Source organism: Microcaecilia unicolor, chromosome 2, assembly GCF_901765095.1.
Source record: "Microcaecilia unicolor chromosome 2, aMicUni1.1, whole genome shotgun sequence".
Classification (NCBI taxonomy): domain Eukaryota; kingdom Metazoa; phylum Chordata; class Amphibia; order Gymnophiona; family Siphonopidae; genus Microcaecilia; species Microcaecilia unicolor.
The window spans coordinates 362,587,873-362,610,152 of NC_044032.1; the positions used below are offsets into that span (position 1 = coordinate 362,587,873).

The window sequence follows — 22,280 nt, forward strand, 5'->3', positions numbered from 1 at the left end:
CTGTAGAGAAGAACTTTATTTCTAGGGGTGAATGCACTTTTTTGACATTGTCATGCTTGCCATGAGAGAGACCTGAGAAAATTAGCACAAGACATATTGTGCTGGTGAAATACATACTAGAGAATGACATGGTGACAAAGTTTGTCCCCCATCCCTGCGAACTCTGTCTCTGTCCACAGAAGCCTCAAACAGTTGATTTTATATTTAAGTCTTTTTTATTACAGTATAAAAAGGAACAAACAATATTCTGAACTGTCATTTATAAAGCAAAAATAGAGGATACATACATCCCCCCATCTTCCTCCCCTTTCCCTCCCCTTACAAAGGTGCCAGAAAGAGTCTGAGCTGTTATAGCCCCTCCAAAAACAGCCACAGCAAACAAAAATGATCTAATTCCAATGAGCAATTGAAATAACGCCCCCCCCCACCGCCACCCTATGAACTTAAGCACCTTGCCAATAGAAGCACTCCCTATACCCTTGAATTCACACGAGCATTAATAAAAATAGCTTACTATAGCTTAAGTAGAAATTAAACTTATAACCCATGGCTGCATTATGTTAATAAGTGATGTTTAGAGAAATCAAATTATTTACAGCCAGAACTGTCAAAATAAAATTTGACAAAGTTGGTACATGGAAAGCAGGCAGATGGGGAACTATGAGTACACATATTTCATAAATGTGTACACATTAGAGGGAAGTTGATAGTATTCAGGCTACTCATTAGGATGGAGTTATACACTGCAACAATTTACTAAGGGAGGCGGTAGAATCTTCAACCTTGGAGATTTATAAAAGCAAATCATATGACCATCTTAGGTACAGTAAATCCTGCTTGGAGGCAGCAATTAATTAAATGACCATTGCAAGTTCTTTCCAGTCCTATTATGCTCTATAAACAGAAACAAATATATATCACTTACTTTTCAAACAATTATTTTTAAAGATTGCCAAACAGATAAACATTTTAGTTGGTATAAAATCTCATTGTAGGGTTTGAATCCCTTAAAACATCTGTCGCTCTGTATTTTAAGCTCTGATGCATTGCATTTTGGTGCAGCTGCCACGTGGTCCACATTCCTAGCTGTGAGAACCATTTAATTATTTTAGTTATAGAAGGAAAGGGAAAACAGGCCGAATTTAAACCAACCAGATGGGAGAGCTCAAAATTTACAGTTTACTAACATCCCCATGTGGATCCAAATTTAACTAAAACAGCACTTGTAATTAGGTGCCAGAAAGAAAAAAAAAATCACACATACACACAAGTTTCATGCAAGCTATGTACTTCATGTTCTAATCCTTCTTGCACTTAAAGTTCTCTTGGACACAGACATTGCAATAAGCAGCTTACTGGTCTGCAAAAAGGGCCGTGAGTGTGAATACTCCGACCTCTGGCTCCTGGCCTGGGCTCATTGCATACTAGCTCCAGCCTCTGACTCACTCGCGTCCTTGCAGTTGCAGAGTCCTCCTGCGTGAATGGGAATGAAAGAAGATGACTCAAGAATGGCCAATTGAGGGTCCTCTCTTCTGGTGATGTTGTGTGTGGTAGGCAGGGAGGGGACTACGTTCAGGGAGGACTAGGGAAGGGAGCTCAGGAAGGATGGCGTGCATTGTGTGCGTGCCTGCACGCTACAGTACACTGCAGCCTAGGAGGTGCAGCCGACTAGCAGAACAGAATGGATGGTAAAAAGGTAGGCGTCCGTTTTACCGCAGGTACTGGGGTTATTACTGCTCCTGTGGGTGGAGGGAAAACCGCTGTTTGCATTTGCGGTAAAACGATTTTCTGACATTCCCGTGGTTTACCACGGATTACCATGGTTTACCACATTTACCCGATCTCGTGTCATTCTCTAATTATACATACCTCACATATAGCTTTCTCTCATTTTTCTCAGGAGCTGCTATGGCAATCTTGGCTTGAAGCAAAAAAAGACCGTGATTAAATCTATTCACATTCTTTTTATAGCAGCAGTGCATTAAGAGCAAAAGGCATTAATGTAACAAGGAGACTGTCTCCTTGTCTGTTGGCACTTCTAACACTGCCTCTGTCATATAGACCAAAGATGTCAAGCTGCAATCCTGGAGGGTCATAAACCAGGCTGTTCCTAATGAATATGCGTGGAATACATTTGCTTATAACAGACTGCAGTTGGATACTGCTGATACAGACTATCCTGCCTCTTACTTAAGAGCCTTACAAACTGTTCAGGGGCAATATGTTGAACTCTATTAATTCCTTGTATGATATGACAATCCAGCTTATAATCGAAAGAGAAAAACGCCTATATTTCGACCCAAATCGGGAGATGGTCGTTTTTCTCGCAAAGGCGCCCAAATCGGTATAATCGAAAACCGATTTTGGGCGTTTCCAACTGCACTCCGTCGCAGAAACGAATAAAGTTGACGGGGCGTGTTGGAGGCGTGTCGGAGGCGGGACTGGGGCATGGTTATCAGCCGAGGAGAGATGGGCATCTGTAGCTGATAATCGGAAAAAAAAGCATTTTTACCGCGATTTTGGGTCACTTTTTTGGACCCTTTTTTTTCATGAACAAGTCCCAAAAAAGTGCCCCAACTGCCCAGATGACCACTGGAGGGAATCGGGGATGACGTCCCCGGACTCGCCCAGTGGTCACTAACCCCCTCCCACCAAAAAAACCCCCACTTTAAAAACGTTTTCCCAGCCTGTATGCCAGCCTCAAATGCCGTACCCACCTCCATGACAGCAGAATGTGTTCAATCCTCTCACAGCCTTTCCCTGGGTCAGATGTGGCTCTCGAGTGCACTACAGGGTCACATCAGCATTGCATTGTGGTGGGTGTAGGGTATTGGGCTCCGTGATTTCATTAGCTTGTGTTACAGTCTCACGATGTTGGTAGTTGGTAGGCTCTTCTCCCATGGTGCTTTTCCCCCTGCCTACTGGGTCAGAGTGTGCCATGTTGTGTTTCCTGTTGTAGTCCATGCGGTAGTGGCCATTTTTGTAAGCCAGTTTTAGTTCCCTTTCCTGTGTTAGCCACGTTAGACAACTTAGTTCTTACCTTGAATGTGGCTGAAAGAGGGCATTGTACAGCATTCTGCCAGCTCCGACCTACTGCTAATCTCAGTACCAGGGAGACTCGTTGCCAGTGGGGCACAACCTCTGCAGTTAACTGTGAGTAAACGTGCTTATTCCAATAAAAGACTTTTTAGGAGAGATCAGTCTTCAGGTGTCAACTGGTGTGCCAATGTTATACAGCAGCAACAAGTCCTAGAGGCCTGCGTGTAGGCAAGTCCCTGGAGCACTTTTAGTGGATACTGCAGTGCACTTCAGCCAGGTGGACCCAGGCCCATCCCCCCCCCCACCTGCAACACTTGTGCTGGTAAATGGAAGGCCTCCAAAACCCACTGTACCCACATGTAGGTGCCCCCTTCACCCCTAAGAGCTATGGTAGTGTTGTACATTTGTGGGTAGTGGGTTTTGGGGGAGGGGGGTTGGGAGCTCAGCACCCGTGGTAAGGGAGCTATGCATGTGGGAGCTTTTTTGAAGTCCACTGCACTCACCTAGGGTGCCCAGTTGGTGTCCTGGCATATCAGGGGGGCCAGTGTACTACCAATCCTGGCCCCTCCCACGACCAAATGGCTCAGATTAGGACGTTTTTGAGTTGGGCGTTTTTAGTTTCCAGTATCGCTAAAAAAAACAAACGCCCAGCTCAAAAATGTCCATTTTTTCGAAAATACGGTTCGGCCCGCCCCTTCACAGACCCATTCTCGGAGATAAACGCCCATGGAGATAGGCGTTCGCGTTCGATTATGCCCCTCCACGTCATCTGCTGTCTCAGAGTTGGGACAATTATATATAAGTGGGGTATCAGCAGATGCTGCATGTTCTTCTGAAACTCCTTAAAACTTAATATTGTCATATTTACTTCTCTGTTTTTCTTTGCAGGCATGATTCCTAGTCACACGGGAGAAATGGACATCTCAATGGTATTTATTTAGGTGACAATTAATGATCCTATTCTCTGAATAAATGTCCTGCAGTTGGGAATGAAGAATCACACACAATGTTTCACACATAATAAGATAAAAAAACAAACCTGAAATTGTGCATAAACTGTTGAAATTTGTCAGCTCTCCGTGCCAGGGGTACTATAATGTTCACAAGTGTGCTGGCCATGTTGATCTTTTCATTCTTCACTTTCATAACCGGGCCGAAAGGTCTGAACAGAATAAGACGTTTGAATTCATGCTTCCTGTCCCCTTTGAAAGTCAGTTCATATAAAGTGCCTTTGTCTCGCTCAGTACGGTATAGCCCTGTGAACAGAGTTTCAAAAGAATGGAATGCTATTGGCAAACAAAAGAAAATCAGTAACAAATACTTGTTCATGTCTTTCCACAGGGCAAATAAAAAAAAAATATATATATATATATATATATATATATATATATATATATATATATATATATATATATATATATATATATATAGATAGATAGATAGATATATAATTTTTTAAGGATTCAAAACATATTCTCTCAATCCAGTGTCATAAAAAGTTCAAACTAATTTTAGTGTATAACATTCAAAAAAAACTATTCTTTTTTTGTAGAAGAGAAAGGCAAAGGGACACTGTTCAAACTATTTTCAGACCTGAATGCAAAACAAATGAATACCAATTAATACAAAAATAATACATTTTCAAGGTGCTCATTCTTATACATAAAATACATCAAAGTAACCTCTTTCAAGAGTCTGAGCAAATCAGATACTTAATGGGCCCACCTGTAAAGCACACAATATTGGCCGTTAACATGCAAAAACACGGTGCTTAATTCACATGTTAGTGGCGAATGATAATAACATGAAAATGAGGCAGACAGTAAATTACCTGGCATTTCAAAACTTTAACTATACCTCCCCATGCTGTATTTAGATTTTTTATGTTAATGTGCTTGTGAAGAAGGCTATATGTGTATTTTTTCACTATGCTAATTGGTAATAAGCTGTTTGCATCATTACACGTCTATTTTCCTCATTAGTATAGTTTTTGCATTCATTTGTTTACACATGCAGTAGTGTACTTTACTACACCACCCCTTAAATCACATCTCATGTATTAATGTTTATTAGATTCTTAATATAGCCTTTCTGTGGCAAAGAAGTTTACATATTACATACCAGCACTTTCTCTGATCCTAATAGGCTCACAATCTAACCCCCCCCCCCCCCCAAAAAAAAAGCTAAGCTGTGCTAGCACCTACACAGCCTACTCACCTTGAATGGGCTGTGCTGGCACTGCCACTTGGAAGCTGCTAGCACAGCATAGTAAACAGGGGGATAAATAATGGAGGGTTAAGTGACTTGAACACAACAGTAAAGGGGTGGAAAGGACCCAAAATCAAATGATCAGTCAGCCACACAAGGGTAAGATGCTCCGAAAGAACCCTTTATTCAGACCCCAATCTATTGGTGTTCAGTAATATATTAATTGATAGATGGAGCATTTAGATATCTTGACAAGCTTTTTAACATGCTGCCGGAACAAATGCAAAAACTGATCATTTGATTTTGGGTCCTTTCCACCCCTTTACTGTTGTGTTCCTTTCCTGTGGAGAGCATGGACTCCATATGTCTTTGGCGGGCTAAGTGACTTACCCAGGGTCACAAGGAGTCGCTATGGGAATTGAACTTGATTCCACAGGTTTTTAGGCCACTACACTAACCGTTAAGTTACTCTTCCAATTAATCCCACATCTCCAGTGCTGCTACTTCTTCTACTGTATAAGTACACAGTTATTCTTTTTTTTAATATTAAGTAAAATGGGATTCCCTGGCTCCAATCAAAATCATAAATCAAGAGAGCTGGAAATAAGTTGGGAGAGTTTGGTTGAAGGTAATGGGGGCTCACTCTGTTTCTTAGATAGTCAAGGATCCTGATCTTTCTTTTGTTAGACATGTAGGTTCATAACATGTAACTTCTGAAGACGTGATCTCAATGTTTTTCAGGCCAGACTCTTGTATAAAAGAGTGGAAGATTTTCTTATCATAAATTGCTTAACCATGTGAGGGAGTGAGCAGTATGATGGCAGGTTTCCCTATGAACACTCCCTCACTGGTGTTGACGTTGAACCACCTTATTGTTACGTCTGTGCTCACCTCGCCCTCTGGTGGCCAGAACCGGTGGCTGCTGTGGACTGTCACCCATTCCAGATTTCAGCCCAGTCCGGTCCGGATCTTCCGGGCTGCCAGACTTGCTTGCTCGGATTGAACCTACACAGCACCCGTAGTTTCCTGGTGATGGTTGCAGCTGAGCTCCGGGTGCTGCTGGGCTTATTAGCCATTCTGAAACCTGGCTGCTTTGCCTTTGCATTGCGTCTTAGGCCCTGGTCGTGGGTGCTTGTGCACTTCTGCCTGAGAGACTTTGTCTGGACCTGTTTCTGTGTTTGCTGGTTTCCTGTCTTTTGAACCTTGCCTGATCCTGGACTTTGCTTTGTTTGCCGCCTGCCTTTTGAACCTTTGCCTGGACCTGGACTTTGTTTTTGCTTGCAGCCTGCCTTTTGAATCTTTGCCTGGACCTGGACTTTGTTTTTGCTTTCAGCCTGCCTTTTGAACCTTTGCCTGGACCTGGACTTTGTTTTGCTTGCCGCCTGCCTTTTGAACTTTTGCCTGGACCTGTCTTCTGCTTGCTGGCTGACCGCCAGAGACCTTGCCTGGATTTGCCGGTACGTCTGTTCTGCCTTGCTTCTGGTGTGGGGTGGTTTTGCCTGCCACTGCTGCTCCTCAGCAGTGGTCCAAGGGCTCACAAACCCAGTTCCTGTTTAGTGAATGTGACACTTATAGAGGATGGTGCTAACCTGCTGAGTCAGGGGGCAGACTCAAGCAGGGAGCTAGTTAAATGCCCTGGGGCAGAGAGCCCCCCCCCCCCCCCCCCCCGAGGGAGGATGTTTTAAGGAGGGAGGCCCTGAGTCAAGAAGTCTGCAAGTGGGGCAGCCCTGAGATCTCCTGGAGGGAGGTCCTGAGTGAAGGAATCCTCCCAAGGTGTTGGCTAGGCTGCAATACCTGTGGGTTGTGCCATGGAAATGAGAGATAGACCTAGCTCAGAAGTTGGCACCCAGTGTTAAGAAGTAGATTGCATAAGAAGAAACAGAAGACTGCCAAGGTAAGAGGGTGCATTTATTTATTTGTGAAGACCCTGGGCTTGTGTGACTCAGCTGGTACCAGGCATAGATTTATGTGCGAGTAATGTGAACACTGCTGAAGAAGCCTGGCAAGACAGAACTGTTAAAAGATGTGGATATAATTGTCATTGTGGTTGTTGCCCAGATTTGAGACTGAGTCTGTGAGAGGAACTGACTGTGCCACTTTTATCAACTTACACGTGCATTCACTCTGCAGCTCCTAAGTACCTCTCTACTCCCTACACTATACACTCCTCCCCGGGAACTCCGTTCATCGGGTAAATCTCTCTTATCTGTACCCCTTCTTCTCCACTGCCAACTACTTATCTTGTTGCACCCTATGCCTGGAATAGACTTCCTGAGTCACTCCATCAAGCTCCGTCTCTGGTCTAGGCTAAAAGCCTACCTTTTTGAGGCTGTTTTTAAATCCTATTCGCTTGTTCAGTACCCATGTCTGTTTTAATCATTCCCATCATAAGTAATTCCCTTATCCCTTGTTTGTCTGTCTTGATTAGATTGTAAACTCTTGTCGAGCAGGGACTGTCTCTTACATGTTTAGTGTACAGCGCTGCGTACGTCTAGTAGTGCTATAGAAATTATAAATAGTAGTAATACTTTGATTGCTTGTGCAATAATAAAGCTCTTCCATTGACCCAGTGGCGTACCTAGGGTAGTTGACACCCGGGGCCGGTCATTTTTTAACACCCCCCCCTCCAAAATCTAGTACTAGGCATGCCGAGAATACAAAACACTCAGGACCTATAGAGCAATTCTAGCATACCATAAGCAGTTATTTCTACAAGTCACACAAGGAAAAGGAAAGCATCTTAAACACTACAGTGAGCACTAGAACATCAATTCACCTACTGTAAAACGAAACCAGGCAGAATAACACAGATCGTCCATCTTACACAGTCAATGCCAACCGAAAGCCATGTCTTTTTCACAAACACAGATACACCCTAATCCACTATAGAATAAGCAATAATAACCTTTCTATTTAGACAAAAATTAAACTGAACCCCCAAGATGCCAGACTCTGCATACAATGCAACACCACAGAAACAGAAAATGTCCCCTAGTACTATGCAAAATATAAAGACAGCAGATGTAAATTTGAAAAAACTAACAAGTACCAATCACCACTTTACAAATTAACAAATAGAAATAAAACAAATATAGAAAATAAAATAATACCATTTTATTGGACTAATACATTTAGCTTTCAGAGGCCAAAACATCCTTCCTCAGGTCAATACAGTATAGTGCTGTTACAATATCCTATCCGGACCTGCGGAAGGGGGTTTTGTTCTCCGAAAGTTAGCCAAAATGTATTAAAATTAGTCCAATAAAAAGATTACCTTATTTACATGTTCTATTATAAACATTAACACAGCTACAATACTACTTTATCCTAAAGCAAAAAAAAAATAAAAATATATATTTTATTTACAGTTTGTTGTCTCTGGTTTCTGCTTTCCTCATCTTCTTTTCACTGTCTTCCTTCCATCCAGCATCTGTCTTTGTTCTCTCTCTGCCATCCAGTGTCTGCCCTCTCTGCTGTTCCCTCCATCCAATGTCTGCCCTCTCTCCCTGCGCCTTCCATCTACATCTGCCCTCTATCTCTGCCTCTTCCATCCACCATCTGCCCGTCTGCCCTCTCTCTCTCCCCCTTCCATTCACTGGCTGCCCTTTCTCTCTGCCCCTTCAATCCATCATTTGCCCTCCCTCTCCCATCCATCCAGGGTCTGCCCTCCCTCTCCTCCCCCTTCCATCCAGGATCTGTCCCCTCTCTCTGCCCCTTTTTTTCAGCCCCCAGTTCTAGCCCCACCAGTCCCCAGTTTCAGCCCAAGTCCTATTCTCCCACCAGTCCTGAGCTTTAGCCCCCAGCCACTTCTCCCTGTCCTCTTTTTATCCCCCAGTTTCAACCCCAGCCCTTTTCTCTCACCAGTCCTCAGCTTCAGCCCCAGCCACTTCTCCCTGTCTCCTTTTCAGCCCCCAGTCCCCACAATTTCAGCCCCTGCCGCCTTTCAGCCCCCAGTCCCAGTATTAGCCCCCTTATCCCACCTACCCTCCTTTCAGCCCCCAGTTTCAGCCCCCTTCATCCACATGCCTTGCCCCCCTATTCAGCCCGACCCATTCTCCCACCTGACCCAGGCATGCCCCATTTTCCGTCATGACCCCTTCTCAGACCCCAGTTCTAGCCTCCTTCTCCCATTTGAGAACCCCACCCCATCTGAGAACCCCCACCCCAGTCCCCTTCTCCCATCTGAGAACCCCCACCCCACCCCAGTCCTTCTCCCATTTGAGAATCCCCAGAACACCCCTCTCCTCTCCCATCTGAGAACCCCCCTCCCCACCCCAGTCCCCTTCTCCCATCTGGAAACCCCTCTCCACTCCAGTCCCCTTCTCCCATCTGAAACCCCCCTCCCCATCTAAGAACCCCCACAACACCCCTCTCCCATCTGAGAACCCCCTCCCACCCCAGTCCCCTTCTCCCATATAAAAACCCCCTCCCCTCCCCATGTGAGAACCCCCACAACACCCCTCTCCCATCTGAGAACCCCCTCCCCACTCAGTCCCCTTCTCCCATCTGAAAACCCCCTCCCCTCCCCATGTGAGAACCCCCACAACACCCCTCTCCCATCTGAGAACCCCCTCCCTGAGGCAGCCTGGGCAAAGAAATCATATTAATTTGGTGTTTAACTTTTCAGTCCTGTAAAGTGGAGGAATGTCATCTGGGTTTAATTGCTCAGAAGTCTAGCTTTTGCTAGACTAGAGGTTAGAAAGGTCAGAGAGAAATGAAACTTTCTTTGTCCCTTTTTGAGTTAATGTTAGTTCAAAGGTATTATTTACCACACATTCTCAGTAAGGCATACTGCAGTTTTAAAAGAGTAGGCTGAATGCTGTTTAGATATTCTACATGAGTTAGATTTTGTCTTATAAGGAATTCTGATTTCTGCTTATTTTAGAATATGTTTTATTCTGTTTAATTAATAAGTTCTATTTCTATGTAGAATATCTTTTTAATCCAGTGTCTGATTTTCAAGTGAAGCTTTGTCTGCAGTTTAAGAGGTCATCATCTGGTTTGAATTATCCACAGTCCTAGCTAGTTCTGTGTAGGAAACTAGGTGAAAGAGGTCAGGGAAAGTCTTCTCCTTGATTAATTATAGCTAAATGTAGGCCTGGTATTCTGAAAGTAATAACAAATCATGTATGTGTGCCATTAAGCAAGATTGGCCCCTTGACCCCTTAATGAATGCCAGAACCCAGTTAGTATGAAGTTGATTGGGAATCTGATTATGAGAAATAATAATAAAATGCAAGAGATAGGTGCCACATTGTCTAGTTTGAGAGGCCCCGGTCATAGGTCAGTTTAGGAAATATCTTAAACCTATGTAACTGATATTTTGGAGTAAATGTATAGAGATAATTAGTTCAAGACAGGGTAATCAATCTATTCTTTACCATCTGGTGAGAAAGGGGGGCTAGAGAGGTGTAGGACCCTATATAACTGAGAGCAGAGGCAGCTTACGTTAGACAGGAGACGCAGGATCCAGAGAGCTGAGAAAGAGAAGAAGAGACCTAGTGCTGATGTCCTACTTTGTTTGCTGGCAAATAAAGAAGATTTCTCTCTCATTCTGGTGTGTGGTGTTTGACTCCTGAAGTACCACAGATTCTGCTAACAATAGTGGTAATTCCTGCAACATCCCCACTCAGTCCCCTTCTCCCATCTGAAAACCCCCTCCCCTCCCCATGTGAGAACCCCCACAACACCCCTCTCCCATCTGAGAACCCCCTCCCCACTCAGTCCCCTTCTCCCATATGAAAACCCCCTCCCCTCCCCATGTGAGAACCCCCACAACACCCCTCTCCCATCTGAAAACCCCCTCCCCACTCAGTCCCCTTCTCCCATATGAAAACCCCCACAACACCCCTCTCCCATCTGAGAACCCCCTCCCCACAGTCCCCTTCTCCCATATGAAAACCCCCTCCCCTCCCCATGTGAGAACCCCCACAACACCCCTCTCCCATCTGAGAACCCCCTCCCCACTCAGTCCCCTTCTCCCATATGAAAACCCCCTCCCTTCCCCATGTGAGAACCCCCACAACACCCCTCTCCCATCTGAAAACCCCCTCCCCACTCAGTCCCCTTCTCCCATATGAAAACTCCCACAACACCCCTCTCCCATCTGAGAACCCCCTCCCCACTCAGTCCCCTTCTCGCCCATATGAAAACCCCCTTCCCCTCCCCATCCCATGTGAGAACCCCCACAACACCCCTCTCCCATCTGAGGAGCCCACCCCGACCCGACTCTCCTGCTCCCACCCTACCTTAAAAAAAAAAAAAATTGAAGCGTCGTTGCAGGCAGCGCGCCTTGCGTCTGCCCTGCTTGTTGTAAAAGAAGTAAATCTCTTTGCTTCGTCATCGTCGGGCCTCACTATGTCCCGCCCTCGCGGAAATTACCTCAGAGGAGGGCGGGACATAATGAGGCCCGACGACGATGAAGCGAAGAGATTTACTTCTTTTACAACAAGCAGGGCAGACGCTTCAAAAAATTTTTTAAGGTAAAGTGGGAGCAGCGGGAGCAAAGCGGATCACCCCCCCACCCACTGACACCCGGGCCGGACCGCCCCCCCCCCTTGGTACGCCACTGCATTGACCTACACTACACCCTGCCTGTGTCTGTGAGAGTTCCTGCTTGTCCGTTAGCCACACTGCCACAAGCCAACATTTATCTAGATGAAAAGAAGAATCAAACATCAGCACTATTTTCATAGATTTCCAAACAACAAAATAGCCTAGCTTTTATAGTAGCACATTCATTCCACATGGAGTGGGTGCCGACATAGCTAAACTTGGGATACAATGAATATCTGAATGGATGATAGCCTCAGGGTGTATTACAGCAGCCATTTTGATATGCTATGAATGCTAGAGCTCTAACAGTACCTGGATAACTGTAAGAAAACCTGGTGAAAGGATGCTGTCTGTTTCCCAGATTTTGTCATTATTCTAGAGTGAATGAACAAAGTAAAACAACCTCCAAACTAGTTTCAGTTAGAATCAGTGGGTTCTGTGGCACTATCTGGTTTGTTTTTGCATGTTGGAAGCACAGGTCTTAGTTTTATGAACCTGGAAGTACAGTAGGAGTTAATGCAAGTAGTTCAATTTTTAAAGAAACATTTTCTTTTTCAGCATAAGAAACAAAAATGTACATAAAACGAACCACAACCCCCCTTTACATATCTCTATTTACATATATAGATAAAATCATTCTATATGAAAAATAGACATTAGAAGGGCAATTCTATAAGTTAGGCACTCAGACTTATGTGTGCATTTTAGGCACATAAATATTTAGAATTACTAGCATTTAGAACATCTGGTTAGAAAGCTCAAATCCAGAACCTCTAGGGTAGCATTTTCAGAAGTGCTCCCCATTTCATGCGCAGGGTCCAAGAGACAGGCAGAGCTCTGGAGTCTCAATGCGCAGATGAGGTGATGGTGCAGGGAGGCAGGTTTTAGATTTGTAAGCAACTAGGGAACATGCTGGGGAAGGGGGAGCCTATTCCGAAAGGATGGGCTCCACCTTAACCAGGGTGGGACTAGGCTGCTGGCATCAGCATTTAAAATGGAGATAGGGCAGCTTTTAAACTAGAAATGGGGAGAAGGCCGACAGCTGTTCAAAAGTGCATGGTTCAGACCAAGATATCTTTCAAAGAAATCACCAAAACAGGGAAGATAGAGTATCCTGATAGTGAGGTTGCAATACAGACCATAGTAGACTGTCCTGCTTATAATCGAATGAGAAAAACGCCCAAGTTCCGACCTAAATCGGGAGATGGACGTTTATCTCACAAAACCGAATAAAGCGGTATAATCGAAAGCCGATTTTTGGACGTTTTCAACTGCAATCCGTCGCGGATGCGGACAAAGTTGATGGGGGCGTGTCAGAGGTGTGGCGAAGGCGGAACTGGGGCGTGGTTATCTGCCGAACAGAGATGGGCGCATTTCACCGATAATGGGAAAAAAGTATGCGTTTTTAGCTAGAATTTAGGACACTTTTCCTGGACCCTGTTTTTTCACGAATAAGGCCCCAAAAAGTGCCCTAAATGACCAGATGACCACTGGAGGGAATCGGGGATGACCTCCCCTGACTCCCCCAGTGGTCACTAACCCCCTCCCACCACAAAAAATGAAGTTTCTCAACTTTTATTTTCACCCTCAAATGTCATACCCAGCTCCCTGGCAGCAGTATGCAGGTCACTGGAGGAGTTGTTAGGGGGTGCAGTGGACTTCAGGCAGGTGGACCCAGGCCCATCCCCCCTACCTGTTACAATTGTGCTGCTTAATGCTTATTAGTCGTCCAACCCCCCCAAACCCACTGTACCCACATGTAGGTGCCCCCCTTCACCCCTTAGGGCTATAGTAATGGTGTAGACTTGTGGGCAGTGGGTTTTGAGGGGGATTTGGGGGGCTCAACACCCAAGGGAAGGGTGCTATGCACCTGGGAGCTCTTTTACCTTTTTGTTTGGTTTTGTAAAAGTGCCCCCTAGGGTGCCCGGTTGATGTCCTGGCATGTGAGGGGGACCAGTGCACTACGAATCCTGGCCCCTCCCACGAACAAATGCCTTGGATTTATTCGTTTTTGAGCTGGGCGCTTTTATTTTCCATTATCGCTGAAAAACAAAAACGCCCAGCTCACACATTGTTGAATAAAACATGGGCGTCTATTTTTTCCCAAAATACGGTTCGGTCCGCCCCTTCACGGACCCGTTCTTGGAGATAAACGCCCATGGAGATAGGCGTTTTCGTTCAATTATGCCCCTCTGTGTGTCTTTAAATAAAAAGCAAACAAAAGATGGCAAATTAACATTGTCAACTGCTGAGCAAGATGTAAATAGGAACAACAAACATAGTTTGAAATGTCTATAAAGCAAATGTCAGAAGCCTAAGAAATTTATTTTATTTGGATTTCTAGACCAAAAAAGTTCTAAGCGGTTTACAAGGAGTGAGAAAGATACTGATACAGATTCTTGGAATTTACAACATTCTTCGATTTGATGGCAGATTTAGAATATATTGAACTAAATGAAAAATTAGATATAATAAGCATCTCTGCGACCTGGTGGAAGGAAGATAACCAGAGGGACACTGTCATACCAGAGTGCAAATTATATCGTAGTGATAGGGTGGATTGAATTGGTGGACAGGGCAGCATTGTATGTTAAGGAGTGCCTTGAATCAAATAGACTAAAAATTCTGCAGGACACAAAACAAATCTTGCAATCTCTATGGATTGAAATTCCATGAGTAAAGGGGGAAAGGATAGTGATAAGAGTGTACTACCATCCACCTGGCAAGGATAAACAGAGAGATGTAGAAATGTTATCGGAAATTAGGGAGGCTAACAAACTGAGGAAAGCAATAATAATGAGTGATTTCAATTACCCCGAAATTGACTGGGTAAATGTAACATCAGGGCATACTAGGGAGGTAAAATTCTTTGCTTTATGGAGCAGCTAGTACAGGAGCCAACAAAAGGAGAAAAATTTCTAGACAGCCCTTAGTGGAGCTCATAATCTGGTGCAGAAGGTAATTGTGATGGGGCTGCTTGATAACAGTGATCATAATATGATCAGATTTGATATCGCCTCTGGAGGAAATACACACAGGAAATCCAAAACTTCAGCATTTAACTTTCAAAAAGGAGACTATGATAAAATAAGAAGAATGGTGAAAAAAATAACAAAGAGGAACAGCTGCGAAGGTCAAAAATTTACATCAGGCGTGGATGCTGTTCAAAAATACTATCCTGGAGGCCCATATCAGTTATATTCCATGTATTAAAAAAGGAGGAAGGAAGGCCAAACAACAGCCAGCATGGTTAAAAAGTGAGGTGAAGGAAGCTATTAGAGCTAAAAGAAAATCCTTCACAAAATGGAAGAAGGCTCCAGCTGAAAATAATAAGAAACAGTATAAGGAATGGCAAGTCAAATGCAAAGCGCTGATAAGGAAGGCAAAGACAGACTTTGAAAAAAGATTGCACTGGAGGCAAAAACGCATAGTAAAAATTTTTTTTTAGGTATATTAGAAGCAAGAAGCTGGCAAAAGAATAATTTGGACCGCTAGATGACGGAGGGGTAAAAGGGGCATTTCAGGGAAGACAAAGCCATAGCGGAAAGATTAAATGAATTCTTTGCTTTGGTCTTCACCAAGGAAGATTTGGGAGAGATACCGGTGCCAGAAATGGTATTCAAAACTGAGGAGTCAGAGAAACTGAAAGAAATCTCTGTAAACCTGGAAGATGTAATGGTGCAATTTGACAAATCGAAGAGTAGCAAATCGCCAGGACCAGATGGCATTCATCCCAGAGTACTAATAGTACTGATAAATGAACTTGCAGAACTGTTATTACTGATATGTAATTTATCTTTAAAATCAAGTATGGTACTGGAAGATTGGAGAGTGGCCAATGTAATGGTGATTTTTTAAAAAAGGGTCCAGAGCTGATCCGTGAAATTATAGACTGGTGAGCCTGATGTCGGTGTCAGGCAACAGTAGAGACTATTATAAAGAACAAAATTATAGAGCATATTCAATGAGATTAATGAGACAAAGCCGACATGGATTTAGTGAAAGGAAATCTTGCCTCATCAATCTACTACATTTCTTTGAAGGGGTGAACAAACATGGATAAAGGTGAGCCAGTTGATATCGTGTATCTGGATTTTCTAAAGGCATTTGACAAAGTACCTCATGAAAGACTCCAGAGGAAATTGGAGAGTCATGGGCTAGGAGATAATGTTTTATTGTGGATTAAAAACTATTTAAAAGATAGAAAGCAGTCAGTATTCACAATGGAGAAGGGTAAATAGTGGGGCTCCGCAGAGGTATGTGCTGGGACCGCTGCTTTTTAACATATTTATAAATGATCTAGAGATCAGAGTAACTAGTGAGGTAATTAAATTTGCTGACGACACAAAGTTATTCAAAGTCGTTAAATCGCAAGAGGATTGTGAAAAATTATAAGAGGATCTTACGAGACTGGGCATCCAAATGGCAGATAATGTTTAATGTGAGCAAGTACAAAGAGATGCATGTGGGAAAGATCGCATCAAAAATAGGCACTGGTGCTGTCGGAAGTCCGTTTGGGGGAGCAGCGCTCCCCTGGCAACCCACTTAGCTATGCCTCTGAATATATTTAAATCTAAAAAAACCATAGAAGGCCACTCACTCTCAAGAGCTGCTTCAACATGCAAATTGGCTGGATTCCTTAGATGTTAGGGTGGAAGAACTTCAGGAGAGCAATGATATTATGATGAAAGATAAACCCTACCCTCCCCCCCCCCCCCAAATTCTACATATCGCACACAAATTTCCACCCCCAACTTTGTGCATGCATCAGAGATGTGCGTGCAAATAAATTATAGCCAATGAGCTCAGAAACATCAATAATTGGGTGCTAACAAGCATTTACTGATGTTACTTGTCAGTCTTCAAAATCTGTGAATGCATCTCGCTGCTTGCTTTTCTAAAAAGCACGGCATTTAATGTTACTTGCACATACAGTATCTGAAAAGGGGACGTGGCCAGGGAGCATTCCAAAAAGTTGCATGTGGATTTATACAATTCGCCTGATGAGCACTTAAATTGAGCACAAGCATTTATACCTGCTTTTAGAAGGTGTGAGTACAGCGCCCAAAAGTTAGGCGTAGAATCCGTGTCAAATGCTATTCTATTAAGGTCATGCTCCCTTTATAGAATAGTGCTTAGCGTTCAAATTTTTTGATGCCATTTATTAAATTCCCTCCTATATGCATAGGGGAATGGAACATCTGGAAAATCAGTCTTGGAAGAACACTAGGTTGTCTGAATTTTCCTAAGTCTCCCCTGATAACGCCTATGGATATGCTACAAGTTTCGAAGTTCTCAGTGGAGTCACTACCTGACTGTTTTCTTAAGGGGGAAAAAAATCAGTCAGTAATGAATATCAGAGTTTTTGGAATCTTCTTTGGAGGTCATTACTCAAAGTACCACCCTATTAGCAACATTTGCCTTGGAGAAAGACCTAATATTGGCTCTTAAAGCTTATTTTTGTTAATGGATGAAAAGTTTTTGGGTTCAAAAATTAGAATATTTCCTGACCTTTCCAGAATTACCCAGAAACGGCACCAGGAATTCCTGTCATTGCATTCTAAGATTGTTTAAGTGCATGTATAACACCTAAGTGCTATTCTGCAAATACCTGTTTACCATACACTGTGCATTTATAAAGGGATGGAGTATGGGCAGGATGAATGTACCTTACAGAATTATTATTATTACTTTTTTTTTTTTTAGTTACATTTGTATCCCGCGCTTTCCCACTCATGGCAGGCTCAATGCAGCAGGCAATGGAGGGTTAAGTGACTTGCCCAGAGTCACAAGGAGCTGCCTGTGCCGGGAATCGAACTCAGTTCCCCAGGACCAAAGTCCACCACCCTAACCACTAGGCCACTCCTCCACTCACACCTTTTTCAGCGGTAGCTCAAGGTGAGTTACATTCAGGTACTCTGGATATTTCTCTGTCCCAGGAGGGCTCACAATCTAAGTTTGTACCTGAGTCAATGGAGGGTTAAGTGACTTGCCCAAGATCACAAGGAGCAGCAGTGGGATTTGAACCGGCCACCTCTGGATTGAAAGACTGGTGCTCTAACCACTAGGACACTCCTCCACTCCAGAATACTGTAAGATATCCGTGTTCCTGCTGCACTTAGGTGTACGCAAGCTTTATGTGTGAGCACCTAAATGTTGGGTGCGTCGATAACTAGTATTCTCTAACATAACCTAAGCACCTAGATTTCTTTATACAACAGACTCCTACTGTGCACCCTTCCAGGCGCCTAATTAGGCATGCAGTTATAGAACTGTAGCTTTCTCAGGTGGATAGAAACAGAGCATATGGTTAAAAATTTCAGGGAGAACAGAGCCACACAGCCACACAGCAGAGGAGTATAATCCCAAATCAACAACACTGCCTACAATATAAATAGCATGCCACTGAAAGACAGATGAGGTGTCAGTTTCAATCTATAACCAGAACCATTAGTTCAAGGATCACACCTTTCTAAAATCAGCCCATATTTTATTATAGATTTTGGTCAGAATGTGAGCCAAGAGAGAAACAGATCCAGCATGGTTTTAAACAAGAGCACTCTCAAACTTGTCTGGGCCAGGACTTTTCCAAGGAAACAACACATCTATGCCAGCTTCAAACAACCAAGGAACTATATTCAATACCTGTACAAATATGCCATTAAGGGTGGTAGAAATTAAGGAGTCTTAAAGGTTAGTCTTTTACTGCACCTTAATTCACCACAGGCTAGTAACTCCTGTAGTATATAAATAATGCTGCTTGCGATCAACCTGGCAAACTGCACTATTCATACTACCTGAGAGCACCAGGTACTAAACCATGATCCAATGCTTCCAGACCGCATCTTAAAGAGGCTGGACATTAGTTATTTTCCACCCCCGTCCCTAATGCTTTATACAGTACTACTACTACTACCACTACTGCAAATCATTTCTATAGCGCTACCAGTCGTACAGTCTCGATTATCTGACTTTTGCTAATCCGACCATCCGGCATATCCAACAGACCACCCCCCCTCCGATGACATCATCGCATTGCTGTTAAGAAGTTCGCCAATGAAGGGAGAGGTTCGCTTTGTAGTGATCGGACCAAGGTATGGCTGTCCATTTTGTTTCTTTTAGTGTAAGGTTTAGTTCATGTGAGAACTTGTATGTAATTATGTCTAGTGTGTGTACTTTAATGTGCGTGGGTTGCATGTTTGGCCATTGAAGCTCCCATAGTTGAAGGAAGTCTTTGCATTCATTCACGTTTGTTGAGTTAGTATCCTCAATTTAGATGCCATGGAGGGGCATAATCGAACGGGGGGGGGGGGGGGGGCGCCCATCTATAAGGGCGGCCATCTCTAATGACGGCCCCGTTAAGCAGCGCACCTGACTGTATTATCGAAACAAGATGTCCGGCCATCTTTCGTTTCGATAATACGGTCGGTGCCGGTCAAATCTCAACATTTGGGCCGCCCTTAGAGATTGCCAACGTTAGAGATGGCCGCAATTGGTTTTCGCTGATAATGGAAACTAATGGCAGCCATCTCAAACCTGGCCAAATCCAAGTCATTTGGTCGTGGGAGGAGCCAGCATTTGTAGGGCACTGGTCCCCCTCACATGCCAGGACACCAACCGGGCATCCTAGGGGGCACTGCAGTGGAATTCACAAATTGATCCCAGGTGCATAGCTCCCTTACCTTGGGTGCTGAGCCCCCCAAAACCCACTACCCCCAACTGTTCAACACTAACATAGCCCTTAAAGTGTAACGGGGGGCACCTAGATGTGGGTACAGTGGGTTTCGGGTGGGTTTTGGAGGGCTCCCATTTACCACCACAAGTGTAACAGGTAGGGGGGGATGGGCCTGGGTCCGCCTGCCTGAAGTGCACTGCAGTACCCACTAAAAACTGCTCCAGGGACCTGCATAGTGCTGTGATGGAGCTGGGTATGACATTTGAGGCTGGCATAGAGGCTGGCAAAAAATGTTTTTTAATTTTTTTTTTTGGGCAGGAGGGGGTTGGTGACCACTGAGGGAGTAAGGGGAGGTAATCCCCGATTCTCTCCGGTGGTCATCTGGTCAGTTCGGGCACCTTTTCGAGGCTTGGTTGTGAACAAAAGGGGACCAAGTAAAGTCAGCCAAATGCTCGTCAGGGCCGGCCTTCTTTTTTCCATTATTGGCCGAGGCCGGCCATCTCTTAACCACTCCCCCGTCCTGCCTACGGTACACTGCTGACACGCCCCCTTGAAGTTTGGCCGGCCCTGCAACGGAAAGCAGTTGAAGCCGGCCAAAATTGGCTTTCGATTATACCGATTTGGCCGGCCTTAGGAGAAGGCCGACCATCTCCCGATTTGTGTCGGAAGATGGCCGCCTGTCGCGTTCTCGAGGCCCTTGGCATGCTGTCAGGTCCTCGAGGCAGAACTTGGAATAGTGAGTCCTTGGACCCCTGCCGAGGAGCAGCAGAGGCAGGCAAGACCACCCTGGAGCGGAACACACAGAAGGGCCAGACTGGACCTCTGGATTGGGAGCAGGCAACTGGGACTAGCAGAACAGGAACCTCTTCTCCTGCACTTAGCCACCGTTCCGCTGGAGTTGAGCTCCAGCGTGCAGGTGGCCGGCAGGGCTTGCAGGACAAGGTGGAACTGGAATCCCGAGGACCCGCCCCGGGTCTAGGAAACACGAGGGAACAAATTATACTAGACTGCACTAAGCGCTGCACGCAGCCGCTAAGCCAGACACACCGGACAGACTAGACAGACAGAAGCTTATCAGGAGCAGGGACTAGGGCAGACATGCAAGCAGGGAAAAAGGGGAGACAGGGAATACCCACAGGGCAAACCCACTAGCTAGGTCGAGGCAGGTAACAGGATAAATCCCCCAGAAGATACACACTAGCTAGACAGATACAGGAATCAGGATACATAAGCAGGGATCCGGATAAGCACACAGGATATACAAGCAAGGTACAAGGTAGACACACGGGACAGAAGGTAGCTAGGCAGAGCGAAAAGCCGGATAACACTAGCTAGCCAAAACCAGGACTCAGGACGAACAAGCAAGGACCAGGATGTGCACACAGGATATACAAGGTTCAGGATGTGCACACAGGGAAGATGGCAGCTAGGCAGAGCGGAAACCCGGAAACCCTAGCTAGCCAAAACCAGGACTCAGGACGAACAAGCAGGGACCAGGATGTGCACACAGGATATACAAGGTTCAGGATGTGCACACAGAATATACAAACAGGGAGTAGGGCCCGGATACGCTAGCTAGCCAGAACCAGGACTCAGAAGGGGCAAGCAGGTTTCAGGATGTGCACACAGGAAATACAAGGTTCAGGATGTGCACACAGAATATACAAGCAGGAAGTAGGGCAGGCTGCAAACACAGACTAAAGGCAGAAGGGCTAGCAGCCCATGCAGAAGGGAAACCAGCCCACAGGAACTGGGAACAGAAGAGCACCAGCCCACACAGAAGGGAAAGCAGCCCACAGGTGCTAAACAGAACAGCAAGAAGCCCACACAGAAGGACAAGCAGCCCACAGGTCCTAAACAGAAGAACAAGCAGCCCACAGGTACAAAACAGAAGGACAAGAAACCCACACAGAAGACAGGCTTAGAAGCAGCGCAGCAACACACTGACTAACCTGTAGGCCTCTGGGCATGACACCAGACAATGACACCATGCGAAGGCACTGACTGCAAGCACAGGCCTTCCTTATAAAGGAACTCACTGATGAGTCACCACCAGCAGGACAGAAGCAGGAAGTTCCTTGCCTCCAAACAGAGGCTTGACACCCAGAGGAAGTAAGCCCACAGGAAGGACAAGCAGGAGCCATCTTGGATACTGGCATAGAGGAGGCGGCAGCCATCTTGGAAGAGGCATAGCCCACACAGGTGAGGTCCAGTAAGGCAATCAGCACACAGAGCCAGAGAGAAACTAAGACAGAGACAGACACAGAGACAAGCAGAAGCCAGCACAGCCACTGACTCCCAGAAACAGGGTAAGTATGAGGGTGGTCACGGCCACAGATGTGACATGCCCTTCTCCTTTGAAAATAAGCAGGGCAGTGAGCCTAAGTTATAGAATACTAGCACTTACGTGCCTAAGTGCTATGCACTGTTCTATAACCAGTGCCCTTTTGTTGTTTAGCATGCAGTGGCAAAGGGGGCGTATACATGGGCATGTCTCCTACTTATAAAATATAACATGCACATACTGCATGGTGCACTTAGACACGCCAATTTATGACAGTCACAGACAACTAAACAATGTTGCATATGCTAGTATTCCATAATGGCTCAGGTGTGCCCTGAAGTCGTTGCAGAATTGGCATCAAGTCCACCCCATGGTGGTAATTAAATCTTGACGCCATTACATTGTAGGCCCTCTGGGAACATGGAAATACCTAGTGTACCTGAAAGTAATTTACCTTGAACCAGTGCCAAAAAAGTATGAGCTTTATCAAAAACAAAAACCTACATGGCTACAATTCCA

At 44.9% G+C, this 22,280-nt stretch overlaps 1 protein-coding gene across 2 annotated transcripts in view; it reads right to left on the bottom strand.

Moving 5' to 3' along the window:
- CSGALNACT1 (chondroitin sulfate N-acetylgalactosaminyltransferase 1) overlaps positions 1-22,280 on the bottom strand; it is a 387,346-nt gene that overhangs the window by 102,158 nt on the left and 262,908 nt on the right. For both annotated transcript variants that reach the window (XM_030194504.1, XM_030194505.1), the window contains exon 4: positions 4,079-4,295. In XM_030194504.1, the coding sequence (XP_030050364.1) occupies positions 4,079-4,295 (217 nt within the window). The remainder of the gene's footprint in view (positions 1-4,078; positions 4,296-22,280) is intronic.